This window comes from Petaurus breviceps, unplaced genomic scaffold (assembly GCF_028583685.1).
Source record: "Petaurus breviceps papuanus isolate PSGF00001 unplaced genomic scaffold, PetGlider_PUasm1.0 189, whole genome shotgun sequence".
Lineage (NCBI taxonomy): Eukaryota > Metazoa > Chordata > Mammalia > Diprotodontia > Petauridae > Petaurus > Petaurus breviceps.
The window spans coordinates 9,370,173-9,384,943 of NW_027185809.1; the positions used below are offsets into that span (position 1 = coordinate 9,370,173).

The 14,771-nt window shown below is 38.0% G+C and overlaps 1 protein-coding gene and 1 long non-coding RNA gene across 3 annotated transcripts in view; one reads left to right on the forward strand and one right to left on the reverse strand.

Moving 5' to 3' along the window:
* The window catches only part of TGFBI (transforming growth factor beta induced), a 63,651-nt gene that overhangs the window by 29,301 nt on the left and 19,579 nt on the right, over positions 1 to 14,771 (forward strand). The window contains exons 4-11 of the mRNA XM_069091888.1: positions 885 to 1,045; positions 1,379 to 1,543; positions 2,557 to 2,703; positions 6,361 to 6,502; positions 9,315 to 9,527; positions 9,743 to 9,880; positions 10,737 to 10,882; positions 13,791 to 13,927. Coding sequence (XP_068947989.1) covers positions 885 to 1,045; positions 1,379 to 1,543; positions 2,557 to 2,703; positions 6,361 to 6,502; positions 9,315 to 9,527; positions 9,743 to 9,880; positions 10,737 to 10,882; positions 13,791 to 13,927 — 1,249 coding nt within the window. The remainder of the gene's footprint in view (positions 1 to 884; positions 1,046 to 1,378; positions 1,544 to 2,556; positions 2,704 to 6,360; positions 6,503 to 9,314; positions 9,528 to 9,742; positions 9,881 to 10,736; positions 10,883 to 13,790; positions 13,928 to 14,771) is intronic.
* The window catches only part of LOC138164245 (uncharacterized), a 102,199-nt gene continuing 92,575 nt past the window's right edge, over positions 5,148 to 14,771 (reverse strand). Inside the window, exons 4-5 of one of the 2 annotated variants that reach the window (XR_011169017.1) lie at positions 8,042 to 8,130; positions 5,148 to 5,751 (exon numbers count right to left, since the gene is read on the reverse strand). This is a non-coding gene — a long non-coding RNA (uncharacterized lncRNA). The remainder of the gene's footprint in view (positions 5,752 to 8,041; positions 8,131 to 14,771) is intronic. The other variant, XR_011169016.1, reaches the window with a different exon arrangement.

Here is a 14,771-nt window from a genome sequence, read left to right on the forward strand (position 1 = left end):
TGAGCAAGTTTCTTAACCCCAATTGCTTAGGGGCGGCCAGGTGGCTCAGCCAGTAAAAGCACCAGCTCCAGTGTCCGAATGACCTGGATTAAATCCGGGCTCAGATACTCAGCACCACACCCAGAAATAACTGGCCGTGTAACTTTGAGCAAGTTACTTAACCCCGATAGCTTTTAAAAAAAAAAAGAAATAAATTATAATTCAATTCAGATGAGGATTCTGAAGTTCATTCATTCAAATTATTCTCTAGTAGAGATCCTTGGTGGCTAGTTTACTGATTACCTCCATAAGAATGATATGATTTGTAATTCACACACTGATGTTGGAGAGCATGTAATGTATGCTTCTATGTTCCTAAAAGTGTTTCCAGCAATCTTACCTGCACAGATAACTTGCAATCATCTATGAAGAAAAGGTTTGTTCAGTACTATTCTTCTCTTAATTAACACATTCTGAAATAGCTAAGTTCCAACCCATAAGGCTTCCTTCTATTTTATTATAAAATAATAATTCTGCTCCTTCAGGACTTTAGGAAAAAATAATTTAGATGACTTTAATACACAATGAACAATTACAATTACAACACAATGAGCACTTGTTTTTTGAAGGAATTGTCACTGCCCTGACAACACATCAAAAATTAAATCTCCTTCGTCAGAGAAGAAGACAGTGGTGTCATATTTGAATACAAAGAAAGCCCTATAGACTACTTATTGACTTTAAAAACCACAAATTAACATTATCTTAATTGCTTTGTATTTTTTTTCCCTAAACATTTCCCGATGACATGTTTATCTGCTTTGTCAGTTTTGTGGGCTGAGTTTGACATATCTGTTGTAGACAACCAGTGTCTTTTTCTGAAACACACCCCTTGCTTTTCACAGCTTTGCCTCTCTCAAACATTTACGAGACCTTGGGTGTTGTTGGATCCACCACCACTCAGCTCTACACTGACAGAACTGAGAAACTGAGACCTGAGATGGAAGGCCCAGGAAGCTTCACCATCTTTGCTCCCAGCAATGAAGCCTGGGCTGCCCTGTCTGCTGTAAGAGAGTGACAATTTACTTCCGGGGTATTCTTGTTTCCCTTGTCAGAGACATTCATGTTTCTGTAAGAGTCAATGTATGGGTTGTGCAAACAAGTGTTAGCACAGCAGGAAACTTTCCTCTTTTTCCCCTTACTGAACTCTGGTGAAATCTGAGTTTAAATGTCTTTTTATCTGTTGTTTCTGTAGACAATGACCTATTTAGAAAGTTAGATTGCATCTATAAATTGTGGTCAACCTCACCTAGTATTAGACTCTACACAAAGGACTGTGACAGCATGGCTACCAGATCCACAAACTTTTTTTTTCCTTCCCTTTCTTTCTGCCTTCCAGGAAGTTCTGGATTCGTTGGTCAGCAATGTCAATGTTGAACTACTCAATGCACTTCGATACCACATGATAGACAGACGAGTCCTGACTGATGAGCTGAAACATGGGACAACACTCACCTCTATGTACCAGAACTCAGACATCCATATCCATCATTACCCCAATGGGGTAAGGGTATATTTTTTGTCCAGATCTATGATTTCATCAGTATGTCAAATTCCCATTATATAGCAATACCTTCCACTGGTACAGACCACCAACTTGTCTGCAGTTTTCAGTCTTAGAAATTTACCTAAGGAATTGAGAAGTTAATTCATTTGTCCATGGTCACACAGCTAGTATATTTTCAGAGGGAAGTTTTATATACAGGTCTTCCTGACTCTAAGACTAACCCTTTATCTACCAATTATATCATGCTGTTTCAGAGCAAGAATATTCTTTGTTTATATAGTATTGCTCTTTATCAGTAAAGGCCAACCATCTTCAGTGGAATCTGTTTTCTGAATAGTTTGTCTCCCATATGAGAGGCTGTATGGTACAGTGGAGAGAAAGAGCTAGTCTCAGAGCCATGAAGATGAGGGTGATTCAAGTTCTGTCTCTGACACACACTTTGTATGATCCTGGGCAAGTAATTTAATCTCTTAATGTTTTAGGTTACTCTGTAACTCTCTAAGTTGCAGAGAATGTGCCAACCAGTATTAATCAAGGGAGTCATTTTCTAGGAACTCATTCTATCAAAGAAATCACAGATCCAATCTTTATTGTTAACTTCCTCACTAGGAATACAATATCCGACTCAAATCACAGGTCCAGTCAAAATTATTTTAAACTATGTTTAAAATAACTCAATTCACAAAACATATAAAGTAGTCATTATTATTTGTCCAGGGAAAAGTGACAAAATTAGTAGTTTTTATTTAGGGGTCATAGGAGAAAAAGAAAAAGATTACGTGTGGTCCACAGAAACTCTCCCCCTACTGAAGTGACTCACAGAATGGGCCATTTGAGTAGAAAGCACTAGATTCCATCTGGAGTTCAGTTTGAAGGATGCAGCATGTAATGGAATCCTGCTAATAAAGGACAATTAGCAGTCAGATTAAATGAAACTCTGAGTTCATTTCATATAAGATTTTTATTTTCATTCTGTTTCAAGTCCTGATCTCTCTTTCCTCTTCTTGCAGATTGTTACCGTCAATTGTGCGCGTTTGCTGAAAGCAGACCACCATGCTACCAATGGTGTGGTCCATCTCATAGATAAGGTCATTTCTACCACTACCAACAGTATCCAACAATTCATTGAGATTGAAGATACATTTGAAACCCTTCGGGTGAGCACTTTGCTTGGATAAATGTTACTTGCTCTGATATAGCCAACAACTGGCTTTAGAAATGCAGTATTTGAATGGCCAGGAAAAAAAAAAAATCCTAATTTGCTGGAAGATTTGGAATAAACTTCCTTTAAACATATATTATGAAGTTAATTAATTATAGTATGAATCATTTGGAGTTTGTATACTAAAAAAGCATCATTTATTCCAGTGAGCTAACTCCTGAGTCTCTCCTTAGTTACAAAACTTTCTAATCTTATTGGCTTCACTAGCAGAAACAGAGGGATTTTCTTGGACACTGAAGGGTAGCTCACTTGTTTGTTATTATTATTATAAACTAGGTCACATCTGGACTTCTGATTCAAACACGCAATATATGGAGGGGATCTTGTATGGTCCTTTAGACTCTGTCCAGGTCCTTATGAAAATGAAACACTGCACCCACTTTGGTTAAAGGAGTTTATGTCTTCTTTACTTGCTACTTGGGCATTATAAATATAATTAATTACATGTCTACATTTATATGGTAAGGTTTACAAAGTACTTTCCTCCCAATAGTATTATGAAATAAGTAGTACAAATATTAGTATCCTTATTTTATAGATAAAAACCTGAGAATCAGACTTCGTGATATTCTAAATTACAAATCTAATAAATGAAGATTAGACTTTGAACCAAGTATATATGACTTTAAGTGCAATGTTCTTTGAACTCATTATACCATGTTGTCATTTATTTCACTATTTACTATTGAATTCTAGGCTAGCTAATACCCACCACTATTAAAATACAGGGAAATATTAGTTCTAGACAGGAATTAAGGAGAGTTGGCTGGGGTTTTGCTCTAAGGTGCTAAAATTTAAAGGGTGCTGACTGAACATGTAGGTGTTCAACGGTGTGGAAACTACCAAGATTAACACATGCTTAGTAAAAAAAAAAACTAGCTAAAAGGCAGCTAGATGGCACAGTGAGTGCCCCAGAGTCGGAGGACCAGATCGGTTCCAGCCTAAGATACTTAGCACCCACCAACACACACACACACACACACACACACACACACACAACAACAACAACAACAACTGGCTATGAAACCTTGAGCAAGTTACTTAACCACAATTGCTTTAAAAAAATAATAAATAACTAGCTAAAATAGACAGCCTTTTCCCATGAAGCCATGCTTCAGTTCAGCCTCTTCCCAGTCCTACTGCTCCATACCTAAAACCTCCCTGCTGTCATTTACCTCATGTGCAATAATCACGGGTTGTGTCTCCAGCTCCAGAGGTAGGAATCTCTCTCTTGTATATCCTAGCTTTCAGTTCATTGCACTAGAGCAAGTAGTTTGTCAAGAAGCAATTTCTGGAACATTTGGTCCCATTGCATCAGGCCATACTCATTTTTTATCATAACCTATGCCGGTGGTGATGGCAAAGACTGAGATTTGGGAGTCGGGGGTTTAATTATTGGCTTGGATCCTACTTCCCTGTGTGGCCATAGGAAAGCAATTTCCTCCTCCACTGGTCTTACTGAACATTTGTCTTTCTATGTGACTGGGAGCAGTTGTTCTCTATTCCGTTTGAGTAAATGAGCAAGAGGAATTGAAACTATTTTGTAAGCAATTTCATAACTCTTTGAGAGGAAAACTCCCTAGCCACAGTAGCCATGAGGCATCAGATTTGGGGAGTGAGGAAGGCTATGGTGTCTGCTTCCCTGTAGACTTCCAAGGTTAAATTGAAAAACTCTTGGTCTAGGCTTATATGGGTATAGTTCTTCCATAGACTAGCTGAGCTCTGAAAGGGTCATATAATCAGAGACTGAAAGGATCTTAGGATCCATCTAATAGAACCACTGCATTTTACAGATGAGGAAACTAAAGCCCAGATAGATTAAGTGTTGTCTTTAAGGTCACATAGTAGGTGGTCAAGCTTAGATTTGAGCACAGGTCCTCTGACTATAAACCCAATACTCTTTTCACTGTGTCATGCTGTCTCTTTTCACTATTGAATTTTGTAGTCTCTTTGCTTCTGCATTCCCACAGGGCTCCTCCTAAGGCAATATTTAACAATAATAGATAATCGAATTTAGGGGATTTAATTAATTAATTAATTTCCAGTTCCAAGTGTTCTTTCTCCACTTTCCCCCCACATGTTGAGAAGGCAAGAAATATGATGCCTACTAAACATCTAAAGTCATGCAAGACATATTTCTGCATTAGCCATGTTCCAGGCTAAAAAACAACAAGAAAAATAAAGGAAATAAATATAATTCAAACTATTCTCCAGAGTTCAACAGATCTCTTTTGGAGGTGTATATAATATTTTATCATGAGCCCTTTCAAATTGTGGTGTATCATTGTATTGATCAAAATAGCTAAGTCTTTATCTTTAAGTTCATTATCTTTCCAATATTGCTTTTACTGTGAACATTGCTATCCTGGTTCTGCTTACTTCACTTTGTATCAGTTTGTATATCTTCCCAAGTGTTTTTCTGTAATGATCTTATTCATAATTTATGTTAGCACAATAATATTCCATCACAAACATATCCCATAATTTGCTTAGCTATTCCTCCATCGATGGGCATCTTCTCAGTTTCCAGTTCTTTTATACCACAAAAAGAACCGCTCTAAATATTTTTGTACATGTGGGTTCTATTCCTTTGATCCCTTTGGGGTATAGGACTAGTAGTGGTATCTCTGGGTCAAACAGTTTTACAGTTTTTACTAGTTTTACCATTTTATAGCCCTTGTTCTCCAGGACATTTAAACTAGTTCACAGCTCCAACGGTGTACCTATTTTCCCACATCACCTCCAGCATTTGTTATTCGCCTTTTCTGTCATCTCAGCCAATCTGATAAGAGTGAGGTAATATCCTAGAGCTGTTTTGATTGGATTATTCATAAAATTCAGAAGCTAAAACTTGGATCTTTTAACTCTAGTTCAAGGTCAGATTTGTCCAAGAACAAATAAGTATTTAGGTGATGGAGTTGAGATTTGAATCCAGGTTTTCTGACACCAAATCCAGTGTTCCTTTCATTATGTCACAATGCCTCTAGAAAATACAAAGAAACAAAGGATATAAAATATTAGGATCACAAAAACGGAATACGTACCAGAGAGACTAATCTAACTATTTAGCAGCAAGAGTTCTTTAAGCATCTTGGTAAGCAGAGATACAGTTTATTTGCCTTTTGATTTGGGGTTTCATTAAAGTTTTAAACCCTTTGAAAACAGGCCAGTCTAAAGCCAGATGCATTTACTCTTTAATTTTTCTTCCTGGAGAAAAAGACCCTTATACAAAGCCCATAAGAGCCACTTTCCATGTAGGGTACAGGCAGCTCAAGGGCCGAAATTCTTTAAGTTTTCATAGTTGTTGTGTATTCTTGACACATTGTATGCAGTAGGCACTTAAGAAGTATATATATATTGGCCTTTTGGAGGGCAGTTGGGGTTAAGTAACTTGCCTAAGGTTACACGGCTAGTTTGTGTGTGTGTGTGTGTGTGTGTGTGTGTGTGTGTTAAGTGTCTGAGGCCGGAACTGAACTCGGGTCCTCCTGACTCTGGGGCCAGCGCTTTACTCACTGCGCCACCTAGCCGCGACAAGAAGTATATTTTTACTTGAATTGAATTCCCTAAATGGAGGTCTCACTCCATTTTTTAGGCTGCTGTGGCTGCTTCGGGCCTTAACACTCTGCTAGAAAGTGATGGTCAGTTCACTTTCTTAGCCCCAACCAATGAAGCATTCAAGAAAATCGATCCAGAAACCCTGAACCGTATCCTGGGTGACCCTGAAGCACTGAAAGGTGAGTATTCCCCTCATCATGTGTGCAGGAAAGGAAGGCCTCGTACCAAAGTTAGTGAAGGCAATGTTGAGGTAATAGCATTTATTATTATCATCATCATTGCCATTGACAGTAGTAGTAATAATAATATTAATAATCTTATAGTGAAAAACCTCATTGGTTTATAAAGGTGATACTTGGGCACAGGCTCTGGCAAGTCCTTTCAAGTTAAAAGGCTTCCTTCCAGCACAAACCCAGTAGACTGTCTGTCAACAAGAGTCACCTTAGTTAATAATTTCAGAAAGGGCTCATCACCAAAAGTTTGACTCCTGAGTAATTACAGTGCATAAGACTATCTCCTAAGGAGTATAGGGGCTCCCACCTGTGGAAGTCATAACCCTTCTCATTAAGACCATGGACCTTTTGAAATTAAAAATGGTCACAAAATAGATCACATTTGTATAGCACTTTATGGTTAATAAATTATTTTATAAACATTATCTCATATCAAACTCACAACCTTGTGAGAGATGTAGTAGAACTAGATTTAGAAATGGATGCATAAAAGAATAGTAAATAAAGGATCATAGAGTTGCAAAATACTTTGGAGGTTATCTAGTGTGGCCTCCTTTGACAGATAAAGAAACTGAGACCCATGTAGATTAAGAAACTTGTCCCAGTTCACATAGTTGATAGGTACATAGGTAGGGACAGCACATGTCCTGCACAGGCAGGGAATGTTCATTAAATTTTTTTAGGTAAATGTTTATTGAATCTTTGAACTCAATAACAAAGATCTTGTATTTATTTGTCAAACTAAAGAAACCAAAACTTAACTATTTTTTCACAACTTTACTTAAAAACACAAGGTTTAAAAGTGAGATAGTAAATATCCAATCTTTTAGAGACAGTGTGTGCCTGGGGCCACCTGACATATTTGATACAGATCTTATACTTGGGAATGAGTAGCAGTGTGGGAATTTGAACTCAGGTACTGTGACTCCAAATTCAGTGTCCTTTACACTAACTATATTTTGCTGCCTCCCTTAAAGGAATCTATCTAAGATCCAGAGGAATCAAAGCAGGCAAATGATTCTGTATTTAGGAAGAAGAGTTTCAAATCATAATGGACTCAGTTGATTCCCCTTGAGGTAACTTGAGTCATAAAGTCTGCCCAGAGTCAGATGTGGTTTCCCTGTGTGCATGAAAGTTTGAGCAGAGAGTTTAACATCAGAAATGGCAATAGAGGCAATTAGACCTTGCTAACTTCGGGTCAACCCATTGATTTCTCCCCTAAATCTTTCACGTTCTTGCAAAGAAGATGCAAAAGGAACCAGGAGAACCTGGGAGCAAGCTTGCTATTAAGAAATCACCTGGGATCCATGCAATCCCCGACTATTAGAGCTAGAAGGGACCTTAAAAATCTTCTTGTGTTATCCCCTCATGTTATGGATCAGGAGATTGAAGTCCAGACAGGGAATGTCATTCACCCTTGGTCAGACAACATAGTAAATGAGAGACTGTTTTCTAACTTCAAGTTCAATGCTTTTTCCAGTATACCTTAGTGCCTTCAACCCTATTCAGCTGAGGATGTTGTTGAGTCCTTGTCTCTTTGGCAATTGAGTCAGCCTTGAACATTCAGACTTGCCCTGGAGAAAAGCCAAAGCGGAGCTGTGATAGGTATTAGATTTAGAGTCTGGGAGTCTGGACAACCAAAGCCCATCCTATAATAGGGCTGGGCTCCACCATTTGCTAGCAGATGCTCTATTCAACAAGCATTCACATGCTCTTCTGTCCCTGGAAATGAAACACCGAACTGTAGAAAAGCTCTTCTCCTGTTACTTTGGTAACAAAAAAACTTACAGTTTTTCCAAGAACCCAATGACTCCACGGTGCAGTACAACTTCTTCCTACTGATGACGATCATGTTTCTCTTCCTATATTCTGTTATAAAAGGAAATTTACAGCTCCACAGGAACCCAGAGTTATACTTTACATTTAAAAAGAGCAAAAACCAGTCAAGAATCAATCAAGAAACCCAACAAGGCATTTATTAAGCATTTGTTATGTGCCAGGCCCTGTGTATACAAAGAAGCAAGCTCAGTGTGACTATTTATACAGCAAATGTTAGACTGTATCTGATTCCACAGCTTCACCATTACTGGATTGCCATAATGGAGCACTGTGTGTGTGTGTGTGTGTGTGTCTGTGTCTGTGTGTGTATCTTTGTATGTGTCTGCATGTGTTAGTACCGCATAAAGCACTAAGTCAAACCAGCACCTACAAATAATCAGCACCAACACCTGAAAGTACCCCCATATACCACAAAGAAAACATAAGAGAAAGAGGCCTCCGGACACCTCAGATTCCCTTGTGCCTCATTCCTTCTAAGCTCTCTGTTCACTTCTCCAACCCTCTCACTCTTTTTACTCTTATCAGATGCTTTCTCTTTTTGCCAGCAAGGACAGTCTCCTCCCAAACCCAATCATCCACACACTAGTCTTTCTCTTCTTTGCTGTTACCTTAGTTAGTCATTAGTTTTAGGTTGGAAGGCATTTCACTCCCATTGATTTCAGTTTCTTCATCTCCAGAACGAGAAGATTGAGAAAAATTATTTGGGGTCCAAATCCTGTGAACTTCTGAGCCATAATCAGTTGTGCCCCCTCAGTCACTCCCATTATGGATACATCAGTGTCCAGTGCAGATGGCGCTACCCCTCACCACTAGGGATGACAATTGCCTATGCTCATTCTCTATCTTCCATTCTCCCAATAACAGAGATTTGTTGATGATTTCAGTTCTTGTTTTGAGTTATGTCTTGTTTGTTCCCCAGACCTGTTAAACAACCACATCCTGAAATCGGCCATGTGTGCTGAAGCCATCATTGCAGGACTGTCCATGGAGACTCTGGGGGGCAACACCCTGGATGTGGGCTGTAATGGCGATGTCCTCACTATTGATGGCAAGGCCATAATTTCGAACAAGGACAACTTGGCAACCAATGGAGTGATCCATTATGTGGATGAGCTACTGATCCCCGACTCAGGTAAAACTCCATAATATCCATATACTCTAGAGCTATTTTTTCCACAACATCATCATCCTAATTCTCTAGCCCTTCTCTGTACTCATGGTGTTTATAAGATATTGTTGCTTCCCAATATGACATTCTTGTTGATGTATGACATGCCTGAGAGTGGATGAACAACAAATAAAAACAGCATTTAAAAATTTCAAACCAATTTTTGTTTTCCCTTCTAGCTAAGACACTATTTGAATTGGCTGCTGAGTCTGATGTTTCAGTGTCTATTGACCTTTATAAACAAGCTGGCCTTGGCTCTCATCTCTCTGGAACAGAACGCTTGACCCTTCTTGCCCCTCTGAATTCTGTATTCAAAGGTAAAGTTAATACAAAAAAAGGCATGACAACTTATCTGGAAGTGAAGACACTCTCTCCACTAACATACCCCCACCCCTAATTCTCTATTTGAAATAATGAACACAACACACATAGAATTTTAGTCTTACTAAATAAGTTGCATTTTAATACCGCAGAAAGGGGGAACACAAATTCAAGGTAAACTTGAAGTTTTTTGGTGTTTTAACTGGTTAAAAAAAATGTGTGAGGAGGAAAAGGTGACTGAGGACCATTTCCTTGAAAAATAGAGACTGTGTCTTCTAGGCAAAGATTATTTTCTGGTGTTTTTATTTATGAGATCATTTGACAAATGTAACATTGAGTAAGTAATTAACATTGCAATTTATGGCATAATGGATAGAAAGCTAACCTTGGAGTCAGGAAGAGGTGGGTTCAAATCCTGCCTCTGACATATCTGACATCTCCATAACACTGGAGGAGGAAATTTCCATACTGGGTGTTTCCCAAACCAAAGACACCACAGGACTGGACCACAAACACCCCCAAATATGAGTTAATCACTCTCCTGCCTTATGTAAACCGTGCCACCAGGGAAAGGGTCAAAGAATTTTCAACCTTTGAGTGCTTTCCAAACCTCCTATTCAAAACTTAACACCCCAACATCAGTCATTCTTTGGATATTTTCACAGATAGATTCCAGAGCTTAGTGAAAACTTAAACTTCAAGATGTGACTCTCTTGCACTCAAGAGGCAGAAAGTGTCTATAGAATTGTTAGATTCCAGTGAGTCGCAGGTGCTTTTACTATGTTCACCTTCCAAATCTTTTTTTATTTATTGTAGAAAAATGCCTCAAAGAACTTTAATATTCTCTTACAGATGGTGTCCCTTATGTAGATTCCAATATGAAGAATTTGCTTCTGAATCATATCGTTAAAGACCAGCTGTCCTCCAAGTATCTATACCATGGACAGACTCTGGACACTCTGGGTGGCAAAAAACTGAGAGTTTTTGTTTATCGCAATGTAAGTTCTGACCTTATTATATCTGTTTGTTTGTAATTGTACTCCTTCTTTGAACAAGTTCCATAGGTTGTCAGATTATCATCATACCTCCGCTTATTAGCAGAATGGGGAAGGGAGGAAATTGTAGAGGGATTTCATATTAAAAATGTTTATGACAAGTAGGGAGAAAAGGTCATGAGGGTAATGCCAGAAAAGCATCTTATGTGGAAATAAATTATTTCTAGAGATCTTTGAAGATAAATTAGACACACTATCTGCCTAGGAGAATCAAGATGTGGGCTGCTATCAGGTAAAGGAATAGAGCAAATATCCATCCACTGTCAATGGATATTGCATTTATATTTACACTTGTTTTCTCAGAACTATGTCTTGTTTATTTAGCAGTCCTTATTTGGTACTGAGCACATTTAATAGAATATCCCAAGGACCTTACCTGGTCAAATGTTGTTGTTGTCAGTGACTTGGATCAAGACTTAGGTGATGTGTTTTATTAAAGTTTTGGATGATAGGAAGCTAAATAATAACTAACATAGCAAATAGCAAAATTGGGATCCTAAAGGATCTTGACAAAGCAATAATGAGTTGAATATAAGATTAGAATTAAATAGAGATAAATGTAAAGTCCTATATTTAGGTTCAAAAAACAACTGTATAAGGTAAAAGAGGTGGCTAGTCAAAAGTATATGTAGAAAAGATTTTCATCCAGATTTTAGTGAACTGCAGGCTCCCTATGAGTAAACAGCATCCAAAGAAAGATAACCTCAATTTGTTTTGACCCACACCTTTTACTGTGTTGCAAATTCAAGTCCTTAAAGCCCTTTCACAGATACAGATCAGCAACTTGTCAATAACATAAAGTCTTAGAGAGCTGCTTCAGAAACTGAGAAGTTAAATTACTCCCCCACAGTCACAGAAACAGTATATGACAGAAGCAAGATTTGAACCCAGATTTTCCTGACTCCAAGTCTTTCTCTCTATCAACTACAACACACTACCTTATAATATAATCTTGGAATGAATTAGCTAAAGAACAAGGGAGGTGATAGCCCTGCTGTATTATCTCCGCATTAGACATTATCATCACATCATAGGAAGCAACCTGATAAACCAGAGTGTGTCCAGAAGAATTATGCCATATGGCAATCACTTGAAAGAACTGAAGATGTTCAGCCTAGAGAAGACAGCACTTGGGTGGGAGGTGGGGGGAATGTGTGGTGCTAGGGAACATAACTCTCTTTTATGAGTTAGATTAGATGATTGATGAGGTCCCTTCCAATTCTCAAATTCTTTGATTCTATAATTCTGTGAAGTATGGGAAGGGCTATCATGTGGAAGAATCATTGATCCCAGAGGGAAGAATGAGTAACAGTGGTGAAAGAGTCTGCCATTGGCTTCCACTCCATAGAAGGAAAGCTTCCTAACACTTTCAGGTGTCCAAAAGAAGAATGGGTTTCTGTGGAAGGCAATGACTTCCCATACTTAGTGGACTCTAAGTAGAGATTGGGTGAATACTTGTTGAAGATGTTATAGAAGAGATTCCTGTTCAAGTATAGGTTGAACAAAATGACCTCTGAGGTTTCATCAAACTTTGAGATTATGTTATCCTATATATTCAATAATTACCCTGTATAATCAAAGGCAATTTTGAGAAACTTAAGTATAATATTCCAAAATTCAAAAGAGAGAAGATAAACACCAAGTTAATACTGTACCTCAATAAATGTAATTTTGACTCAATAAATATGGTTTTCATGTGCTAACTATTTCTAAGGAATATAGATGGAGTCAGAAAGACTGTGTGTGTACTCTGGGCAATCTCTCTGTGCCTCAGTATATAATGGGGATAATGAAAGTACCTACATCAAAGGGCTATTGCGAGGATCGAATTAATTACTTTATCTATAAAAAGCATTTTACAAATCTTGAATCACCATATAAATATAGCTGTTATTAAAAATAGCCACAATGAAACCAGGAGATTGAGAACAGAAAACACCCAAGATGAGTTCACTCTATCAAACTGATGGCTAATGGACATTAAATTAGATACTCATCCTGGTATATTTTTTTAATTATTTAGTATTAGTTTACAACATTCAGTTCCACAAATTTTTGAGTTCCAAATTTTCTCCCCACCCCCCACTTGTATATCTTTTTTTGTGTTACTTATTTTATACCTTCCCCAAATCTGTTTTCTTTGAATTACCAATAATTTACCAAATACTTCTACTATGTATTAAAACCTCGTACTGGGCACCAAGGGCCTAAGGAGTTTACTATCTAATAATCATAATGTGGCAGGTACAAAAATAAATGTTAGAACATTAGTAGAATATTAGAAGGCAAAAGAGAGATCCAAAGTTCTGTGAGAAATCTTCAGAAAGAAATTTCACTGACAGTGGAGAAAGGTGAAGAAGAAGAATGGAGGAAAGCTTCACAAAATAACTGAAAGCAAAGATGACCTTGAAAGGAAAAGGATTTCAATAGATATAGATAAAGAAGTGTGTATTCCAGTTACAAAGGTCAACCTACAGAAGATATCAATAATTAGAATGATATCAGGGAGTAGGAAATAGTTCAATTTGTGGAATGTGTAAAGAGGAGGAATATAAAATAAAAGTAAAACCAGGTGGGTCCCAGATTTTGTCAGGCCTCAAATGCCAGCCTAAGAAGTTTAGATTATATCCTATAGGTAATGCATTAAGTATGTTTGAACAGGAGATTTAGATACTCATTTTTATTGTGTCATATTCTCTTAGCCTAGATGAATCTTTCCAACATATCAGTTGAGATTCAGGAAATGAGTCTGTTCCCCTGATCATATCTGAATCTGATGTCACAGATGAGAGTCAGGGATCCCCCCAAAATGAGATAAATAGCTCTCTTCCCTCCTTCATTATTTCCACAGAGCTTGTGTATTGAAAACAGCTGCATTGCAGCCCATGACAAGAGGGGAAGATTTGGTACCCTGTTTACTGTGGACCGGATATTGACACCACCAATAGGGACCATCATGGATGTTCTTAAAGTTGACAACCGTTTCAGGTAACAAACATGTTCCTTCCTTCTCCATCTTAGAGATGTCCTTTGCAATTAACATTGCAAAGAACTAGTATCTGCAGTTTTTGTGGGCTTAATTTCCCTTCTCCTTCTCTTCATCCTTTCCTCCTTCCCTCCTTCCATCTTAAGTGTTTAAGTCAAATATAGCCTTTTGTGAACGTTCCTAAAGGGGATATGGAATAGATGGCATACTTAAAACAAGATATAAATGCCTAAAACCTATCCTTCTAATAGTGATCCCTGAATCCCTAGGAAAATAGTTTCATTTGCTGTGATAAAATGCAAAGAAAATTATATTCTCTACTATTTTAAGTACCTAGTAAAGTGAAGATGTTTATTTTTTTTAATATTTTTTCTTACTTTCTTTCCTTCTTCTTCTCCTTTTCTCCCTCTCTACCTAGGTGGTCTAATGCAGGTAAAGTTCCTTCCCATCCCTTCTTTGAAGGCCTCATCACTCCCATCCAGTTGTTCTTTCCATGTTTTTATTTTTATTTCTAACTTTCCTGTGACTTCCTCATTTGGTGCATATATTTCCCCTAACTTGTGTTCCCCATGACTAAGCACAGCTGCCAGCAAGATTAAGTCAAATCTAACAAAATTCTGAGCACAATAGAAACCATGCACAAGCTAAATGCTCTGATTCTTGAGCTGCTTCCTTAGTGTGTGGTTTATTCATACCCTTCCTTTTCTGCCTTCTCACTGTCATCCTCTGAGGGTCCAGTTGTTCGACTGAGTCGTGTCATTGGCAGCAGGGCACTTCACTGGAGAGAGAAGAAGCCAACGAGAGAGAGAGAGAGAGAGAGAGAGAGAGAGAGAGAGAGAGAGAGAG